General features: G+C 37.9%; 1 protein-coding gene across 2 annotated transcripts in view; it reads right to left on the reverse strand.

Annotated features, from left to right (window-relative positions):
- Positions 1-405: 405 nt before the first annotated feature.
- Positions 406-22,508, reverse strand: part of klhdc8b (kelch domain containing 8B) — a 154,282-nt gene continuing 132,179 nt past the window's right edge. For both annotated transcript variants that reach the window (XM_055188122.2, XM_055188120.2), the window contains 2 exons: positions 12,793-12,894; positions 406-4,977 (listed from right to left, as the gene is read on the reverse strand). In XM_055188122.2, coding sequence (XP_055044097.1) covers positions 4,781-4,977; positions 12,793-12,894 — 299 coding nt within the window. In that variant the 3' untranslated portion in view covers positions 406-4,780. The remainder of the gene's footprint in view (positions 4,978-12,792; positions 12,895-22,508) is intronic.

The following is a 22,508-nucleotide window of genomic DNA, read 5'->3' on the forward strand; positions in this document are numbered from 1 at the left end:
AAAAATTCTGGGCAAAAAGCCTGCTGGGTTTGTCCTTTTCTGACCCAATGCTGGGTTGACCCCCCCAGCGTTGTTTTGTGTGTATTTATTTGCAGTGGCGGCCGGTGACTTTTTTGAGGGCGCATGATGCGAAGCTCGCAACGACATGTATGTAGCCCATCATATGTGTGGCTCATCATTCAAAATATGTGTTCGGCGTGTCATGTAAACTTATGTGCACCACGTGTGATGTCAAAACAAGAGTCCGGTGCAGACGCATCCAAAGGGCCTATGATAAAAGAGACGCTCGCGCTTGCCAGATACTCGCTTAATCTTATGTGTAATCAGAGTTTAGTGTTAAATTAGTATCTTGTGAGTATTTTGTGAACACAAGCGTCTCCTTTATCACAAACTCCCCGTACGCGTGTGCAGCAGGCACCCACTCCGACAAAACACGCGATGCACATGGTTCACACACGACACTCCAAACACATATTTTGCATTCGCACCCCTTGGAAGAGAAGTCGGCGACCGCAACTTGCATGTATTACTCATGACTGTGTGTATTTATGTTTCTTAAAACAAAAGAGGATTGCCTCTTTAAGAACATTTTATAGTGTGGATTAAAAAAAAAATAATCCAGCACTTATTGTTTGGTTTTTGGTTTTGTTAACATTGCTTTAAGAGACTTTCCTGTTATGTTCTTCAACATTATAGTACATTGTTGCTGACAATGTGCTTTATAAGGATTTCAATCTGTGTGGGTTACAAAATGCTGGGTTATTTCAACCCAGTGTTGGGTCAAAAAGAGACGAACCGAACCCGCTGGGTTGTAATGTTGGATTGTTTTAACCCAAAATGCTGGGTTATTTTGACCCATTATTGGGTCAAATATAAACATTTTCTAGGTTTTAAACTAGCAGCTGAGTTTGTGCCTTTCTGACCCAACGCTGGGTTGAAGCATTGAACATTGGGCACATAAACACAAGCAACTTGCATTTATTATTCATGTTAAGAGTCATGACTGTGTGTAATTTATGTTCCTTAAAACAAAAGAGGATTGCCTCTTCAAGCCCAGTGACCACAGACCTTATTTTACTCATAAATCCAAACCCACCTTCCTAAAAACCAATTAGAAATCACAGACTGAAAATGCAAATTCTCCTCTGAGTGTTTCAGAAATACTAACAAACAAAGTCTATAGTGTTTCTATTTTATATAGTCAGCTTAAATGAGACGAGATGAGTTATGTGCGATGTTGCAGAATTTGTATAAAAAAAACATAGCTGTTTATTTCTTTCTGCATTATCTTTCTTTCAGATCATCTCACACATCAGCAGTCCCTGGAGTGCTAGGAGCTTGAACTCAGTGACATTTAAATAAAAAAAGAGATATTAATCTAGAGTAAATTTGCAGCAGAGTCCAAAATAATACAACACCAGTGACCAAAAAAATAAAATAAAAATAAGTTGCTCATCTCCTGATGTTACATCTCCCAGTCTTCTGTTGCATGACTCCATAAATATCCATCTATCACGGGTTTGCATTTCCGCTGTGACATGTTGCACAAGACCGCCGGCAGCTAGCACAATATCACAGTCATTAGGGAGGCGTAAATCAAAATAAATCTAAATGTGGATTGTACGTGTTCGCCGCTTTGATCCTTATGTTTGTGAGCAAGCATGTGTCATTTGAATGCAACCACTTTTGTCAGACAGCACATTCAAAACAGTTTCGGTCTTTACCACCCTATCCGAAAAACACAAACAGACGTACGCACTCAAAGCACTCCATAACTCGGTATGAATATGTATGAAGGTCTTACTACACCTTCAGGCATCGTTTTGCCAATTAACAACCGGTTATCAAACCATCTGAGACCACAATGTGATCAGTAATCGGTATGCGGTTGTCACTTCGCTGCTCATGGTAAACAGATATTTATAAGAACCCACACAGACCAAATAAATCAAACTTGTATTGACCTGTCATCGCAGAGATGCACCTGAATTCATTCCGAATTCCTGACATGCACAAGTTCGGCATGCTAAATAAACCCAGTGACCCGATACGCTTGTCAGATCATGGGCGGGGGGAATGAAGGGCCCTCACAAGTGAACCGAAAGCAAGGCATGTGAGGTCTGCATCTAAGGTTTTAGCTCATCGAAATTACAAAAAATGAGCTCTGGCATGTCTCTTAAGAGCATTCATCCCTCCTTGTGTAAATGGGTCACTCAGAAACAGTTAATGCTTGTCTGCGAGCCTTCTATTGCAAACACAACGACTAGATCTAATTAGCGTTTACCCCAAGGAGCTAGCTTCTAATTAAATATGACCCGAAAGGCAGAAAGCCATCATTTGTGGATTCAACGGTTGCACTACATTCTCTAAACTGAAGCGGGAACATCTCCTGTGTTTTTGAGGTGTTTAACAATGCTCGTTTTAACAAGGTGGTGGTGTCAATAGTTTACTCCAATCAGACTTTAATCCAGCTTTTTAAGACGTGGCTGGTATTAAAGAAGTGTTCAGGGATTAAAACAAGATAAGTTCTGTAAACAACAACTAGTATGCTGTTGATTAGCACTGTATATAAATTGCCTATTGCTCTTTAATTTTATATTCCTCCTGTAGCTTAATTGGTGATGCATTGCATTAACAATGCAAAGATAATGGGTTTTATTCCCAGGGAGCACACATACAAAAAAAACTTTAATAGCAATTAAAAGATTATTAGTCAGTAATTTAAATGCCTTATTTTTATGTCAGTTTAGTAATTTTATTGGTATTTAACATTAAGTGGTCTTTCGCTGCAAAACCCTCTAAGTGCATACATGCTTTTGTCAAAAATTTACACTTCTAAAAAGTCTCCAGTCGCTCTTCACTGTCTTTTTTGGGAATAAAGGTAAACGGCTAAAAAAATCCAGTCAATATCCTAATATATTTGATAAAAAAACTCTTGCGACTCAACAATTGATATCCAATGTATGCACGCTGTGGTTCATCCAATTCTTCTGCCGTGCACTTAAATTCAATGTGGCGTTTAACAGATTCTTCCAACAAACCGGTATTTCTGAATGGCCTGAGGTCGGTATTAAGTGGATTTGAAGGAAAAGTATTTGATGAACGTATAATACGTGTCGCAAGGTTTTGGTCAAAGGTGGAGGTGGCTTTAGTAGATTTTGCTTCTGAGCTTTTCAAATATTTATTTTAATCCCTGAACACTGTACAGATATACTGTAAAATTCCTATTTGCACCTAAAATGTTAAGTTTAATCAGCTAAAAAATTACAATTAATTGAAACTTTCTTGACGAGTAAGTATAGCGTTGCTATAAATTAATGATTCAACTTAAAGGTGCAGTGTGTAAGTTTTAGCGACATCTAGTGGTGAGGTTGTGAAGTGCAACCCATGGCTCAGTCCACTGCTCTTCCCTCGCTTTTGAAACGCTTAGAGAAGCTACAGTAGCCGCCAACGGAAAAACATGTCATCGACTGAGACAATTTAGTAAAAGTTTGTCCTTTAAGGGCTTCTTTAGAAACATGGCGGCACAAAATGGCGACGTCCACGTAAGGGGACCCTCGGTGTATGTAGATAAAAAGGTCTCATTCTAAGGTAATAAAAAACATAATGGTTCATTATTAAAAGGTCTTTATACACCCCTTATAATATAGTTTTGTATATTATTTAGCATTCTTGTCAAGAGATCCTTTTAAAAATTACACACTGCACCTTTAATTTAATTATTTATAGCAATTCCATATTGGTCAAGAAAGTTAAAATTAATTGTAATTTTTAAGTTGATTGAACTCAAAAATATAGTTGCAAGAATTTTTTTTTTACAAAATCTGCAAAAATCACTTGCTGGGGTAATTTTATGTAGTCGTACACACTCAAAAAAAAAACACAACAGCTGTCAATGTGTGTATGTGTGTGTGTGTGTGGGGTAATTTAGATAATGCACTGTTTTAAATAAAACATGTTGAGACTGCCTTCAATATAAGTCTATTACTGTAAACCCAATAACTGCTTGTTTCAGAAACAAGTGCAAATGATTATATGTGGTAATCGATAAAGCTTAACTTGTTTTGAACCCGCAACACTCTTTTATCTGATTGGCCAGATGATTTACATTCTCTTCATCTCTACCGTCTCTTGCTACAGTGTATGCAATAGTGAATTATAAGAGTCATAACATCGCTAAATGTTCCACACGTGAAGATACAAAAATGCACACGCTTGCATCCGCCTCCAGGTCTCGCACAGCACATCCTCTGTTTGTCAAAAATACAAAAAGTGCTAAACATGCTACCTTAAGACAGGTGCCTTGGCAGCTTGGTGGATATGGCCCTAAGTTCCTCTTTAGTTTGCCAGAAAGTTACCCTGCTTTGATACTGAAAAATGCTGTAGCTGTACAGTTCAAAGGCGTCTGGAGTCTAGTGTGTCTTTCCTGTGTACATGTCTATCTTGTGTAAAGTTTATATATGTAATATTGTATATATTATTTAATTTATGTTTAATAACACATATATTATATATAAATATATTTTATGATAGTTGAGTTATGCATTAATATATTTTTGCTTATCTAAGATCCAAACGTCTTCCATCCAGAACACCGTTCACAAGCTCCAGAAGATTGTCTCCAAATTTCAAAGTATAAAGCTGACGCATCTCCTGCAGGAAAAGTTTGTAAATGTTTACATACACGTCCTCTTGGCTTCTTCACGTGTGTGTTTCCAGAGCGTATGCTTGGGAGATTACAGCATGTGAGAATTTAGGTATTTGTTCAAGTGTATGTGTGTCAGACGGTCTCTTTCCAACAGAGGGCTTCCACGGCATTGCTGGGACCCTGGCATACCCCTCCGATGAGAAACAGCATGTTTTGGGTCTGAATGGAGGCACATGAGCAGCGAGGGCTGGGTAACGGCGGAACAGCTTCCCATCTCCTCTTCAGCTGGTTATAACTCTCCACCGATGCCAGCGGCGTTGGCTGGTTACCTGACAACACATAAAACAACAAAACCAATCAGAGATGGACGTCAAGCATGGTTTATCCCCAGGGGCAGCTTTTTTTCACTCGGTGCTTTTAATGTAATGGTGATGTCATACGCATTTGTGTTAAAGGTGGTGTGTGTAAATGTTAGCAGCATCTAGTGGTGAGGGAGCAAACTGCAACCAACAGCTCACCCCTCAATTTCAAAACGCACATAATAGCCGCCACAGGACAAAGTAGTGATATTACACACTGTCTGAAAATAGCCCCCTAGGTTACTTTCAATGGCAGGGGACTATTTTCGGGCAGTGCGTAATATCACTATGCCTGCTGCAGCCATGTTATGGCAGCAAAGTCCTTGATTATTACCCCAGAATGAGAGTATAGTTCCTAACCATATCTGCCCAGAAAATCGCAACTTTTAATTTTCTGTCGATCTTAGTACACAATGTAACTACAGAAGAGTCAAGTTTTAAATAGGAAAAATATTGAAACTCTTTGGTTACTTTTTAGGGCGATGCTAATGGTCTAATCAGATTCAATGGATTATGCTAAGCTATGCTAAAAGTGCTAGCGCCAGACCCGGAGATCAGCTGAATGGATTCCAAAATGTTAAAAATCAAATGTTTAACTGTAGGGGAGCTCTTTGTTGTTTTGTAAACATAGCTTTAGATGAGTTTCACAGTGTAAGTACATGAGCTAGTTGCAGCTTGCAGGTGTTCAGAAAACATTACACAATCCTATACATCCTCTTCAGGCATTCAATCAATAAGACATCCTCATTAGCATACAGCATCCACAGCACTCTCACGACACTCACAAACACGCTGCGGCTGTTTCTTGCAGATGAAGCATATGCCACCTGGTGGGTTTTGGGACTAAAGCACGTTTGAACAGGTGGTGCCATGCAGATTTCTTCGAATTATGTAACTCTTACAGATTCTTTGGCTTAGGCCTCACAGGAAACTTTTTTCTTCAGATGTTGCAAAATAAATAAATAAATAAACAGATGCAGGTTTTTCTGGCTTAAACCCGACAGTCGCGGTAAAGGAACATTTTCTCATTTCCCTCAGGGTCAGCACGACTGGGCAAAGCGTCTCTCAATCTTTCGCCTTTGGTGGCGAGGCCTACGGTGAACGATCACTCTGTACCTGCCGCTAAGTTTCCATGGTTACTTAAATTGAAGTGCGGACGACATGAACAGGCTGTGATGCGGTGACTACTGTTATCATAATTTCCTGACAGAACAAACACTCGGATGAATCCACTTGCAGTAATCGAAAGTGTCACGTCGAGCTGAGCTTTGCCGCTCTAGTGGAGATCTGCGTGTTACTACTCATCCTCAGGCGCTCGAATGTTGCCACGAATACATATTTTTTGCAAGGCTAATATATTTACTCTTTGAATAAGGATTTTCACCTCCCCAAAATCTCCATCTTGTAGAAAAAAAAAACAAATGCAAAAGAATAAAACATATATAGTAGCTATATGGGTTGCAATGGCCCATAAAATATGGCAACTAAAGCAGTTGTAACTGAACGCCAACTATCCCACTACATTTCCCTAATATCTTTAAGTCTCATTTAGTACTTTGTTGACTTTGCAGTTTAGTAACCCACTTAAAGCGATTGTCCAGCTAAATATCAAAATTACCCCATGATGTACTCACCCTCAAGGAATCAGAGATACATATGTCCATCATCTTTCTTTTGAACAAATTTTGAGTTATTTTAGTAAATATCATTGCTTTTCCAAGCTTATAACAGCAGGGATCAGGAACAACTTCTTACTTTAAAGCCACAAAAAAGGGCATCAATCCATCACAGAAGTAATCCACATGGCCTTGAGGGGTTAAAAAAGATCTTTTGCAGGTAATCGATGTGATTTTGCAAGAAAAATATCCATATTTTAAACTTCATAAACTATAATTACTAGCTTTCTTGGATTCGAGTGAAATGCAATATTTGAGTATTGCTTAAGTCATTTGGATTGCTTAAATGATGGATCTATGTGCTATTTGAAACTTCGCCATTTTGTGCCCCATACACTCTTAGAAAGGATGTGTTAATTTTTTACACATCATTGTGCGGTAAGCTTTTAACACATTATGTGTAATTTTAACACATTATGTGTCATTTTGTATTGATTTTGTGTTACATTATAACACATGTTGTGTTAAAAGTAACACAAAATGTGTTGTTTCAATAATAACACAGAGATGGGTAAATTCTGGGACAACGCATTTAGTGTGTTGTCCCAGAATTAACACTAATGTGTTGTTTTTAACACATTCGTTCTATAAAATGATAATATGACAGCATTTTATGATAAAGTTGTTTGTTTTCATCTGAAGAAAATAAAGTCATTTAGATCTGTGATGGTAAGAGGGTGAATAAATTAAGACAGAATTTTCATATTCGTAATCATAAAGGAACCATTTTTAGTGCTTAATAGCACCATACGTGGGCCATATAGCACCCCTATAGCACCTTATGGTTCTACACAGGTATCGGTGCTATATGGCACTTAAAATGGTTCCTCTATGACTACGAGCCAAAAACAGTTTTAGTGCTATTTAGCACCGTTTGTTTTTAGAGTGTATTCCTTTAAGCCTGTCTTTCAGTTATCTCAGTGTGTGTGCCAATGTTTGACTACTTGGTCAGATAAAAAATAATAATAATTGCACATCTAATAAAACATGTCCCAAACTAAATTAGAAGGGCAAATCTGGTGGTCCTTGCCAGTGAGAAATTGCCAAATAACATTTAGACCAACTCACAATGCCATGATTAAATCATAAATAAAGGTCAACGAGTTTATGTGAGGGATAGGTTTAGCAATAGGGGAAAAAAAATATTATTACCTGATATGAACACAATTGAACTATATGAGATCACAAATATTGTGAAACAACCCTATGTGTGTATAACAGTTTAGGAGAAAAAGCAGAGAATATAAACACTGTTGACAGAGACAGTAATGCTCACAACTGTTAAAGTGATACCATGTAATTTTTCAACCTTCATAATACATTTTCAAGACCCTTGTGATAGTACATCGACTTTAAATAGGTTGAATGACATGTCTACTATAGCCTGACGGGGTCTGTATCACTTTTACTCGTATTTTAAAACTTAGGGTTTGTGGTAGTAACCAGAGCACAAAAAAAAACTACAAAATTCGACTGCTTTACGGCATACGTCACTTCCTCCACACAATTTGTTTTAACGTGAATTTTGCTGGAGGCTACTTAAGGAGTGTAGAGAGCAGTTTCTATTATGTGACTCTGTGGCACAGTCTTTAGTGTCACGGACCTATAACACGGGCGACCCGGGTTCGATTCCCCTTAAAGGCAATTTTTTATATAAACTGTTGATTCATACATAAATGCGATGTTCTTTATAAATTACGGCGATTATATTGCATATAGTTCCCTGTATTCAGATGCTGTGTTCACGTATTTACCTTTCTTTTTACTGTGTCTATGATATTTACATTACAATCCAGGATGCTATAGCACTCAAACTTGCTCACAGTGTAAAACCAAACCCTATTCATTCACCAATCAGATCCGAGCGTTTCTCTCTTCTCTCTTCCTCATTTGCTGCGTTCCGCTGTCACTCGCGTGACGTATTACAAAGCGGCAGACCTAAACACATCGGTTTACTTGGATTTGGAGCGATTTTCACACAAAAAAGAGGAATAACGAGCGCCATTGCGGAAAATCCTGGTGGCGAGGGAGAGAGAGAGAGGATGCAACAATATTTGTTTGGAAAAAGGCAAGGAAATACGTCTGGTCGTTTCTGAATTGGAAGGCTGCAGCCTCCGGAGGTCAAATATGCAGGCTGCACACGTCATCAAGCCTGGTTTATTAAGGTAAACTGAGCATTACATTCGCAAGTCATAAGCATACTGCAACAATTTACGATTAACTAAGTATAATAGTCAACTTTGTAATTGTTAATATTGTGAAATAAGACAGTCTTGATGACGTATTAGAAATACGACATCCGGAGGCTGCAACCTTCAGATTGAGAAATGGCTTCTGCCACGAGTTCCTCATCAGAAAGTTGTAACATGACTGCGTTTCTCCCTGTTGTCTCAAAATGTTGATCGTTTAGCATTTTAAATGTTTAGTTTTTAGTTTAGTTTTAAGGTTGGCCAGTTCCTTTCCTTTGCGACAGTGCTGCGGCGCTTGTGTGCTCTAGGGGCGCTAGAAGTGAAAAATACGTGTCTAGCACCCCCTAGTGGCCAAAAGTTTCATGGTGTCCCTTTAAGAGAGGACAGAGCTAGCGGCATGAAAAAGGTTGTGCTTGAATGTGACATGCTAAAAGAATCTTGCTATTCTCACAAACTTAATAAATAATAAACACTCACCCTTCATACACACACCATAATTCTCTATTGGCCTCATTGATTTTATTTCTAAACATGGAAAAAGATTACTAAAAATGTGCCATATTCAGGGCCCATCCCAATACCTCCCCTTTCCCTACATTTTTGCCATAACCCTCGCTTTTGTACGTGCACGTGTAGGGGTAGGACATCCCATTACTTTAGGGAGCAAGACGGAGTGCTCTTTTCCCCTTAGAATCAACCCTTAAAATGTAGTAGGACCAATGCAGGCTTAAAACGAAGTAGGAGATTAATTTACCCAGGATACCTTGCGAGCCCAGCATTTTCCTGAATGAAAATAGTAGGAGGCTACTACCGGTAGACCCGTCAACGCTGCTCGTGAAGTAGGTGAACACGTTCGTCTGTCCCAAATGGCACACTCCGGACTTGTGGACCTCATCAGAGTCCACACTTTGATGACATCATGTAGTGCAGACCTTAGGGACTCTTGACGCGAGTCCAAGAGGGCGCACCGGAGTCATATGTTGGGACAGGCTTGAGCGTCACACCGGAAATAGGAAGAGAAGTTGCCCATCAGTGTGAACTCCTCCCTTTCGTCGTCTGATTGGTCTGATTGTTCTTTCGCAAGGACTTCTGGGTTAGTAAAGTGCGTGAAGCCTGCTGACCGCATGAAGGGTGCAAAGGGGGCGTTGATGAGCACACTTCGGGGGATAAAAATGACAGATGGGACACCCTCTGGACTCGTAGACTAAACGAGCACGCGCAATTTAAGGCCACAAGACCAATCCTCCACTCTCCCTCGGGAAGCTTTCTTCTTCTTCTTGTTTTATTGGTGGGTGTCATTTGAGTGATATGTTACAGATATACTGCCGTCTGCTTTACCGGAGATGAACGTAGCAAACATCAAATAAGGCCAGTGGGATTTTTTACAGAACGATTCAAAATATGGGAGAAATACAGGAAATTATTTAAACAGGATGATGGCGGTATAAAATTATAAAATACGATAGAATCCCTGGAAAAACGGGAGGGTTGACATGTATGCTGTATGCTTTAATATCAGTCTGCACAGACTTTAAAAGTGCATCAGTAAATAAAATAACAGAATAATCTTTGGGAAAAATTTATTTGAAGAAATTTGATTTTTATGTCTGGCTCATGTCCCATTCGTTTACATGGTTTGTGACCGAAAGTTCAGCCAGCCACATGGGAGCAATCATAACTTTTTGGCTTCACTTTTCAGGAGGTGTGTGGCCAATACTTCCAAAAGCCTCATGTATAAAACGTAGATTTCATCTAAGTGTGCACATAATTATACTAAGTGTATTTTTTTATAAATATGTGTGAGTAAAATGCGTACGCACATTTTAATGATGATTTCAATTATGTTTATTAGGGGTGCCCCCGAATAGTCGAAGATTCAGTAGAAGAATATCAGCCTTGTTATATCTTTGTGTGATGTTCTGTACATCGTGGTTTTGAAATGTTATGAGGAATCATTTAATGAATATTTATACACATTGCCTTTCATTTCAACTTAAAAAGATAAAATAGTAAATTACAAAACCATACAAATAGATACAAAAATATTAGTGGTTTTTACTTTTATAGCTTTGGAAAACACACACTCTCTGCTCTCTCCCGCATGCTGTTCAATCAATAACACAGTAGTTTCGTTATTAAAAAGCAACATTGTTTCTTAATTAGTCCATGTTATCACATCACTACTGTGAAAAGCCCAAAACCGCTGTGAGCGGGGGATAACGGCACACACTCTTCTCTTATTTTCAGTCACACATGCAAACACAATTGGTCACACCATTACTGCTTGGAAACCAAAAATAATGCAGATAGTGAAAGAATAAATGGGGCTTAACCCCCAAGCGCATCCTCTGGGTCTTTAGCATATTGGGACGTCATCCGCTACCCTGACATTAACAACAAAAATTTTCATAATTATTAACTAAAATAATTTGATGGAATGTTATAGTTATTTGACTATTTTAGTGCCTGAATTATTGGTGTGTCATTTTAAATTTGTATATTTTTGATTGAAAGCAAAATGTTTGCTTTATTTTATCATGTTAAAGGTCACGTTCTTTCTGATCCCATTTATTAAACCCTAGTTAATGTCTAATTTTGCTATAATAGCATAAATAATACCTGTAAAATGATAAAGCTCAAAGTTCACTGGCAGGCGATATATTTGCGGTGTATAAATTTAGCGGCATCTAGTGGTGATGTTGTGAATTGCAACCAACGGCTCAGTCCACTGCTCATCCCTCGCTTTTGAAACACATAGAGAAGCTACGGTAGCCGTCAACGGACAAACATGTAAAAAAGTTTGTCCGTTAAGGGCTTCCGTGGAAACATGGTGGCACAAAATGGCGACTTCCATGTAAGGGGACCCTCGTGTATGTAGATAAAAACGTCTCATTTTAAGTTAATAAACACATAACGGTTCATTATAAAAGGTCTTTATACACCCTTGACAATATAGTTTTGTATATTATTCTGTCAAGAGATCCTTCTAAAAATTACACACTGCACCTTTAACAGAATTCGCCTTTAAAAGCCTACAGCGAATGGCTGGTTTGGACTACAGCCCTCTACTTACTGCTTTAATGACGTCACTAGAACAGTTTTTTGACTAAACTCCGCCCACAGGAATACGTCAGTCGCCAGCTAAGCTAACGGCAAGCTAAGTTAACGGCAAGCTAAGCTGCTATCGAATCACAACACACTAAACAAACTACACAATCAGAACTCGATACATATTTCTGAAGAAGGGACTTCATAGAACAAGGAAAACATCAGCCCATTTTTAGGACAATAAAAACAGAGGTATACATATAAGTAAATTGTGTGAAAATACCATGTTTTTACATGTGAAACCAAAAGCTAAGGAATGAAAATCTGAATATGTCTTGAGATAAAAAGTCTGAAAAACGTCTCATGTGGTAAACGTGGTATAAGCCGAATAATTAATTTCAGAGCAATGCATTATTAAAAAGCAATTTTTAATAATGCACCAGTCCTTCATCAGTTATTCCGTACTGGTTTGTGGCTTTTCAATTAAACTCTTCTCATGACTGAAGAGATGCATGTGGACTAGTTGATATTTCTGTAACAAGGATGTTTGTTAAAATTGATTCGCATCTTTAAACTACACTGCAACACAGAGTTAATGACCAATCAACCCAACTGCATCTAAGAAGAGGGTCGCAAAGTTCACACAGTGGTTCAGAAGAGCTTTGAAATTGTTGCAGTGAGGTTTATTTCCTGTTGCTAGGCATTAAAGCACAGTACTAACCCATAAAAACCTGACATAATGAATTCATTAGCTTTATACAGTGCTTTATTGTGCCACAGGCAATACTAAAAAAGGCAGTCTCCTCACTGTTTAATAAATTTGATCTTGATTGCATAATCTATTCAATGTTTTCTTGTAAGCAGTTACTTACCGAGTCCCCCTGCAACGATGACCCGCCCGCCGAGACAGCCGGCTACGAAGTCTGCCCGCTTTTCTCTCATGCGACAGCTCCGCGTAGCCTTGAGCCACACACCTGTACACAGAAGATCAAAGGTTAGAGGTCAAGATCACATGATCAATAAAGCGGAGGTGCAAGCCAGCAAAAGTTTGGCCTCTGTTTTAAATGCATTTGAACCCAAACAGCACTCCATTGATGGCTCTTTAAATGCAGCATTACATTTTAATTAAACAAATTAGCCAGTGACACATAAATCACACCTACCTCATTATAACTTTATTATAATATACAGTAAGACGTTTCATTTTGGAAAGCTTCCAACCCAGTGAAATAAATGAGGCAAATTTCAAAGCACATATTTCTCAAGGGAACCGCAAACACTAACATTCCCATTCATGGGTATTATAGATCTCCTCTGGGCCAAGGGCGAACAGAAACCGGCCTACATGGATTTTTGTAAAACACCCGTAATATGTCGCAGATTCACTCGAGTTCAGCCAGATGGGGTGTGTTGCTCATGGCCATTTGGGCTTAGAAACATGTAGGGACTAGCCAAAACTGACATGGAGACCATAATGTATCATAATGACTGCAATAAAACAAAACAAGCAGCAGTGAAAGAAGTCAGATCGAGTTCAGACACAAACCCACAGAGTCGGTCTGCTCCGAGATATAGGGACGGTCTGATAAATGACTTTAGCTATCAAACAGCTGGGAAAGGCGTATGGTGCATTAGCGCTCTGAGCCGTCTGCTTCATCAGTCTCTGACCAATAAACACACAGTCTAAACAGCATCCTCTCCGTCTCTTTCTGTTTTTTGTTGCAATAAGATGCCATGATCACTCAGTGTTTACAAGGTTACAGTATCTCTTCTTATAACTCCTTCCTTCCTTCAGACGTTACTATAAGCGTTGTCTTCTCTTACTTTTTAATTTTATTTCTCGCTTACCACCTGCCATTTCACTCACCCATGGTGATCTCCAGATTCTTTACTGTCTTTCATCTTATATTTTCTCATTTGGTCGGCTTCACAGAAAATAACGGTAGCTGTCTGTTTAAACACACTTTGTGGGCCACAGCGCCTTCCACTTCCCATCATTCCCTCTCTACATCTCACCCTTAGCTAATAACTCTCAAATTTAAGGGAACGAGGTGATGCTCCTCATGTGGATAAGAAACACTCGAAGCAGCTCTACAGTTTGTTCTGATAACAGTCAAGACAAGGTCGAGTCACTGCGGACATGTTTCTGAGGAAAGATCTTCTGGTTTCGACTGTGTGTTCGACCGTGTCCAACCCTCTGACCTTCTGAGAGTTTCAACACTTTAGAAGAGGAACATGATGAAAAATTTAACTTTACTTGATCTTTTCATGATGAAAGAACATGTTGTACTAAAACATACTTTACTTTTCAGAACCCAAAAGATGTCCACCTAATGAACGTATTAAAAGATGACCAATTTTATTTGTCATGAACAAATGACATCCACATTTACATGAAAGTACATTTTATTAAGTAGGTCATGCATTCAGGTACACAACTAGGAATAATGGCCATAGCTAAATGAGTATTTAAAATGTAAATATAATGAAATTCAAAAAAATTAATTTACAAATTGATTGATTGAAAATTTCTGGTTTTATTTCATTTTGAAAGAATATTTGGGAGATAATTGCAAAAATGTCAATGTGGTGTAACCATTCTGTGTCAATTGGTGTAACTAGTATTTTTATTTAAATGAAAATATAAATATATTCATAAAAAATGTGGAATCAAATATAATCATGTAGTGTAGTGTAATATAATTTTTTTTAGATTATTTAGAAAACAGAGCTGTTTTCAGCATATGTCCGGACAAATATTACAAAAACGCAGTAAAATTTATATTTGATAATAATAAAAAAATTTTCGTGTGATATTTTAAAACTATTTTTTATTATTACGCTTACATGCCATCAAGGTGGATAAAATATTTAATATTTCTCATTCTTTGGCACAATTGGCAGTATATAAAATACAGTATATACATAAAAGTGTGTAACTTTTAGAAGGATCTCTTGACATAATATACATAACTATATTATCAGTGGTGTATAAAGACCTTACATAATGAACTGTATTGTTAGAATGATTCGTTTTTATCTACATACACCGTGGGTCCCCTTACATGGAAGTAGCCGTGATGTTTCTACAGTACCCCTAAACAGACAAACTGTACTACAGAGCGCGTTTTGTCACTACGTTGTCTTGTGGCAGCTCCTGTAGCTTCTCTATGCATTTTGAAAGGGAGGGGCGAGCTGTTGACTGAGTCATTAGTTGCAGTTCCCAATTTCACCACTAGATGCTGCTAAAAATCCACACACTGGTCCTTTAAAGGGGACATATCACAAGACTTTTTATAAGATGTCAAGTAACTCTTTGGTGTCCCCACCCAGAGTACATAGCTGAAGTTCTAGCTCAAAATACCATGTAGATCATTTATTATAGCATTATCATAGCAAAATTGCCACTTTGTAGGTCTGAGCAAAAATGTGCCGTTTTTGGGTGTGTCCTTTAAAATGCAAATGAGCTGATCTCTGCACTAAATGGCAGCGCGGTGATTGGATAGTGCAGATTAAGGGGCAGTATTATCAACTTCTGACATCACAAGGGGAGCCAAAATTCAATGACCTATTTTTTCACATGCTTGTAGAGAATGGTTTACCACACTTAGTTACTGGGTTGATCTTTATCACATTTTTAGGTAGTTTTCTAGCACTCGGGACTAGGGATGCAACGATTATAGATTTTGATGGTACGGTTATAGTCTGATAAATAATCACGGTTGTACGGTTATTACGGTTATTATGGACTCATTTATTTTACAACATTAATGTAAAAAATCACATGAATTCATTTTTTAACAATTGCTAAATTCTTTTGTATTTTCAGTTTGTTTCTGTAATTCTTGGACAAATGATAATAATAATAACCTAGCAGGCTTTGGCTTAAACAGTATAGGTGCCTTTTGAAACCTGTAGGCTATTCATTTTAATGATCTTTTGAATAAATGTAATTTTATGACTGAATATATATTATAATATTATAATATATTATAAATATATTATAAAACTAAATGTATATTATTTTGATTTGTTTGAAGTATTAGTAAAAATGATATAAAACGAATAATAACACAGGGTCATCCTGAACTGGGTTTTGCGAGTCATTTTGGACTGGCAGCATTAACGTGTTAACTCATGCTATTAATTCATAAATCATTAACGCGTTAAAATAATTCAACATTATTAAACACAGTCAGACCACCAGGAGCCTTGCCCGGATTTGATCCGCGAGGAGGAGGTTTTTAATGCTGCACAGACCGATTGGAGTGTGGCTCTTTCACGCACCCGTGCAGGCACGCACACACAGACACACACAGACACACACAGACACACACAGACACACACACACACACACACACACACACACACACACACACACACACACACACACACACACACACACCAGATGCACGAACAACCAAGAGACGTGTCACGCGCACATATTCTTTTAAATGCGGAGCTTTGTCATACAGTGCGCTAACGAGCATGTCGCATGCCGCACGCGCCTCTTGGTGGTTCGCGGATCTGGTTTGTGTGTGCGTGCGTGAAACAAAAACACGCGGTGTAGCGGAGGCTTTACGGTTACTTAACCGTGACATTTTAAAGCGCGGTTAATAGTGAAACCGGTTAATCGCTGCATCCCTACTCGGGACTCAATTCTAACACTTAAACATGGAAAAAGTCAGATTTTCATGATATGACCCCTTCATTAACTGATTCACCCTCATGTTGTTACAAACTATTTCTTTGTTCTGCAGAACAAAAAGGAACGCATATTGAGCAATGTTGGTAACCAAGCAGTTTTTGAGCACCATTGACGTCCATTGTACACTGAAAAAAATGATTCATTCAATTTACTCAATTTTTTTAAGGTAAGTGGTTGCAATCAATTTATTTAAGCTACATGTAAACAATTTTTTTTAAATGTAGCTTAAATAAAATGATTGCAACCACTTACCTTAAAAAAATTGAGTAAATTGAATGAATCATTTATTTCAGTGTATATTTTTCCTACTATGGAAGTCAGAAGTGTTCCTGCTTCCTGCTTGATTACAAATATCTTCAATTATGTTCAGCAGAAATAAAGAATACATTTATACAGGCTGAGCAAATAATGACAACATCTTCATTTTTGGGTGAACTATCCCCTTAATAAGACTGCTTCATGCCCACTGTTAAAAAAAATCAGCAATTGTTTTCTTTGATAATGCAACCCCGTCATTCAATAAAATCCTCTCGACGAACCTCATGTCCTGAAAAAAAACAAGAAAGCGAAAGATCAAAGATAAATGAAACAGCTTTTTCTCCTTTACACACACACACACACACACACACACACACACACACACACACACACACACACACACACACACACACACACACACACACACACACACACACACACAGCAAAGCAAAGCAAAGCATGCTGGTAGTGAAGTGTACCTCAGTGTGATTGGTCAGAGTGTTCTTTAGAAGATACAGAGCCATTTAGTGTCTCTCTAGCTTCAGGTGAGCTCACTGTGACAGCACATTACAAAGGGAAAGGAAAAAACACACTGAAGAAAAGATAGAGGGGTACTCAGTCGCAATTTCCACCCCCCACTGCCCCTTTCCGAAATTGGGTGATAAATTGGTTGAAATTGGCAATGACCCCACGCTGACAGGAGTTTAAGTGTTTGTCTCTTTTCTCAGCATGTATAACAAGTGAGGAGAAAATGGAGGGAGAAAAATTGGTTGAGAGGTCACAACAGGTAACATGGGTAATCACACACAATCTCAGTTTATTTAACATATTTACTGTACGCATGATGGTAGATTTTATCTATAAAGGTAAGAGCGGAATCAGTTGCAACAGCTTATTTCTCCATTTAGGAATGAGCTAGATTTCTTTTTTTTTTTAAATGAGCTAGATTGATGAAACTCATACAGCACATGCTCAGATTGCATCCTCTTCTATTCTGGAAGAAAGCAGCAATCCCAGACAGCAAACGAATTTGGGTCGGATCTGCACCGGATCTGTGTTGATGTCAGCAGTTCTGGTGCAGACCGGTGCGGATCGGGCCCGGATTTGTCTGCTGTCTGGCTTCCTTCTTAAAAAACTGAATTTTTATGTTTACAACTGTAATTTTTCATATTGTCTAAAGTGTTTGTGTGAAGCATTATAAAATCATATAATTTCAATGAGTGTTCTGCTCTAAAAAAGGCATAATTAGCATGTGTCAGGCTAGCATAACAAGTTTTATCATAGCTGTTAGTTGCAACATGTTGCAGCCCCAATATGCCATTCCAATTGTTTATTATCAAAACATTGATGTTTTTTATGTATCAATAGAAAACCCTTTAAAAGACAGTTGTCTCCCATTTATACATTAATTTGATCTGTTCTGTGTTTTTAGTATACCACGAGAGAGGCAACAGACAGTGACTTGAAAACATATCTATGTATAAAAATTAAGTCCAGGCTTATAAATCAAAAACCACTGTACTACAAGCTGATAAAACTGACAACTCTCAAACTCTGCAACACACAGAGGATGAATAATGAAAGCGCAAAGTCTACAAAGAGAAGAACTTTCTCTTTGAATTGTTACTTGGGATTACCTGTCTCTGGTTTCCTGCCGTCTGTCTGTCTGTCGACCCGTCATTTGCTATTGAACCAGACATGCACACAGCTGAACCTCTCCGGGCAGCATTAGAGCATAAGGTGTTGAATGATTGACAGTTCTGCATGCTCAAAACCACGGCCCAGCTGGAGATGAGAACCCGTGTTTATTTAAAGCTCACGAATCAATCATCGTCCCTCTCTCTATTACACGCACACATGGGCACAACGGCACATGCATATCTCCATCTCATCTAACTCAGACTCTTCTTACTCATCTAACTACATATTATTATGTTTGCATTGCTATTTATAAATGTCTATACGTCTGCACGGCGAGAAATAAAGTACAAAACTTTAAAATAAAAATAAACGAAGATGCCCGCGCGTCATCCCAACAAGATATATCGTTCAACTCCTCAAAATGCGGCTTTTAAATGCATATAAACAATCACAATGAAAAATGTCTGAAAACTGTATTAAAGCAGAGATCAGGATGCCTTTTCCATGTACAACGTCCGAATGGTACTCTTTCTCCACACTTGTAAACACTGAAGCGTAGTTTCGATATGTCATCCGTGACCTCTTGACGTGATGACATATTGCGTGAGGTCACGCTGGCGCGTCTCAGGACCGGAGGAAGACAAGAAGTTGTGGTTTAAAAGTGCATATTTTTTATTTTTCTTGCCAAAAGTGACAATCGCTTCGCTGGGTGGGACCCTTGTGCCTCGTTTGGGATCGTTTAGAGTCCTTTGAAACTGCAATTTCTATTAAAATGAGAAAAATCCTGGAATGTTTCCTCAAAAAACATAATTTCTTCTCGACTGAACAAAGAAAGACATCAACATTTTGGATGACTTGGTGGTGAGTATATTATCTGGATTTTTTTTTTTTAAGAAAATTGACTAATCCTTTAAGGATCTATTGTTAAGGTACAGATAACGGTTTTGTACCAAAATATATCTGGTACACAATAGGTCCTTAGAGTATAAAATTGTAATCCAAAAAATACAACATTTTAGTGTGTTGTATACCCATAAATGTACAAAAAAAATTACCTTTGAAGGTTCCACCCCAGTGACAGAAAATGTACAGTTTTGGACCTTTTTTCTGACAGTGTGTCTAAACGTTTTTTAATATTTAATACAGCTTTTCACTTACTGTACTTGGTACAAACCTGTCAAAGTCAATTAACTTTCGTATAAAAGTGCCATTTTTCTCAACTATAGTCACTGTGAATCCCACATGCACGCTCTCATGAGCACAGGTGCACTTTGGGATTGATCTGAGCAGATCAATGGGTTGAGTTTGTCAATATTTTACCAAACCATGAACTGACACAACCTAGCATTATTAGAGTATTTATTAAACTAGTCACTTCATTTTTTTAATAGTTAGCGGTTATTTAACAAATCTAATAGTTCTGATAAAACACAACATATGTGCATCTGTTTGATTAAAGATTTGTAAACACTACCAAATGCACTGTAAAAACACTGTGGTTGAGGTCACCTTTAAAACCAGGAAGGGCATTTGCAATAACCCTGCATAGGTGGTGCATATAACCCTTAGCATAAATAAGCATTCGTGGTTAGTATGAATAAGAATGAGGAATCCAGCCATGTTACAAACGTCACACTCATTTATGTACAAAAGCCCCATGAACAGAAGCTGACAACAGCAGCCTTCACATCTAATGAGTGAGCACACGCTGCCTGTGTGCCACAGCGACTGCAGTAATGAGCCTGTGTGCTCAGAACAGTCGTGAGTGAGTATGTGTGTGTGTCCTTTCATGTCAACACAGACTCCGTCCACCTCCGTCATTGAAATCCCCGTGTCTTATCAAAGAGGGATCTCTACGTAAACCTTTTAAATAAAGTGACCTTAATATTGCCCTTGGGTTGCTTGCACAAATAACACCAAAAAGTAACATTTAACATTTTGTAGTGATTTTATTTTTACTTAAGATGCCCTTATGTATAGGGCTGGTACAGGTGATTCTAACTAATATTGCTTGATAATAATGATATCGATTCTAAATCGCAAAGGTCATATTATGCTCAGCTCTTCATTGTATTATGGCTCTGAAAAGTCCTAACATCAATCTAACATCCAGTGGCGGCTCTTCCGAGGCGCGCAAATTCAAAATATGTGTCATGTGTTTTGCTTGTGTTTTCAAAATATGTTTGTTTTTTTTAGTCATGTGAACCATGTTCATCATGTGTTTAGTCAAAATAAGTGCCTGCTGCACACATGTCAAAACCATTTATGATAAAAGAGACGCTCACGTTCACAAAATACACGCAAGACACTCCCTTAACAGTAAACTCTGATTATGCATGAGATATGCGAATATGTGACAAAGCGTTCGTCCCTTTTATCATAAACCCTTTAGATCAGGGGTCGGCAACTGGCGGCCCGCGGGCCAAAAGTGGCCCGCCAGCAATATTTTCTGGCCCGCCGGATTAATTTGAAGTCCGTTTTTTAATTTTTTTTTAATCAGACTTTTTTATTTTACAATAACAGTTTACAAAAATGTCCCCGTGTATCATTCCTTCATTCGTTTTTTCAAATCAAAACCAAAAAGAAAATAAAGAAGAACGACTTGTTTTTCTATTATTTATTTCCTGAACTAAAATCAAACGACTCGTTTTCTGAATGTGCGCTCAGATCAAAAATAAAAAAATGAATGAAAACGGGTTCGGACAAATTTTAATTGAACACCTTAGCAGACATATACCAATGAAATAAATTTAAACAGATCAGGTACTAACAGATTACATTTTAATAAGGGTTTTAATAAGGGTTTGAATAGCAACCATACTTTCCTGTAAGTCTCATTCGCTTACAGTCCGACTTTTGAACTTTTTTCATTATTATTTATACGCGTATATTATTATTATTATTATTATTTATTGCTACACTGACAAATAGCAAGAACGTCCTGAAAAAAATATGTATAATAGCTATCTTAACGGGCCGCTTTTTCTCGTTCTCTTTCTCTACCAGCGCATCCGCGATCATAACTGTCATTAGAGTTTGAGCATACTTCTAAAACACAATCGATCAAATAATTGCAGAGGTATGACTTCATGAATCATTTGCAAATTTACCTCGTAAATCATGTCAATTCATCACGCGTGAAGACGTTAAACTCCGTGACATTGCAAATTACTGAAAAGTAATTGCTGGCTTTTAGAAACCACTACAAAATATGATAAAAATAAACTCTTTTACTGCAATAATATTTTAACTAATACACTTTTAAAGTAGATTTGAAAGGAATACTGTTGTTTTCTGCTACTTGAACTTGGGGCTCGAGCGCCCGACCTAAGGTTCGACCTGCCTTCGAAAACAGCAAGTCAAGTTCGTTTACCGTTAATTATTAAGACTAAATGGGCAGGTAAATTCGTTAAAAAAATGAAAGTAATCCGCCAAAATATGGTTTTACATGTCTATTAAAATAAAGCCATTATTAATTTTCCTAACGCATAGTTCTTTGATCTTTACCTCCGTTTAAAACGCAAAGGAGGATGTTCAGCAATTTGAACAGCAACTCCGCAACCAACTCGGTTTATGATGGTGAGAAATTTGAGTGAGAGGCTTTGTCCTATTTAATTTATTATTTATATTTCATTATAAATACAATGAATACAATGTTAAAATAATATTTTTATTGGCACGAACACAATTTTTGTATAACATTTAAAATTATCTGTCTCTTTTCGTTAGAGACATTTGAATGTGAGAGTCTGGAAACGAAACGTGACGTTAAGTTTTGCGGACCCGTCAGGTCGGGAAATAAAGCGGGTGAACACAAATGAATCTATGAATAGAACCTTGTCGGAGCTGGACAAAAACAGTCCAGCGGAGACCTCCTTAAACCTGAGGTGTGTATGTGTGTGTCCCGGTTAAATATTAATAAAAAAAGGAATAGTTCAAAAGTCGGACTGTAAGAGTATTTCATGAGAGTATAAATGCCTG

This window comes from Misgurnus anguillicaudatus, chromosome 13 (genome assembly GCF_027580225.2).
Source record: "Misgurnus anguillicaudatus chromosome 13, ASM2758022v2, whole genome shotgun sequence".
NCBI lineage: Eukaryota > Metazoa > Chordata > Actinopteri > Cypriniformes > Cobitidae > Misgurnus > Misgurnus anguillicaudatus.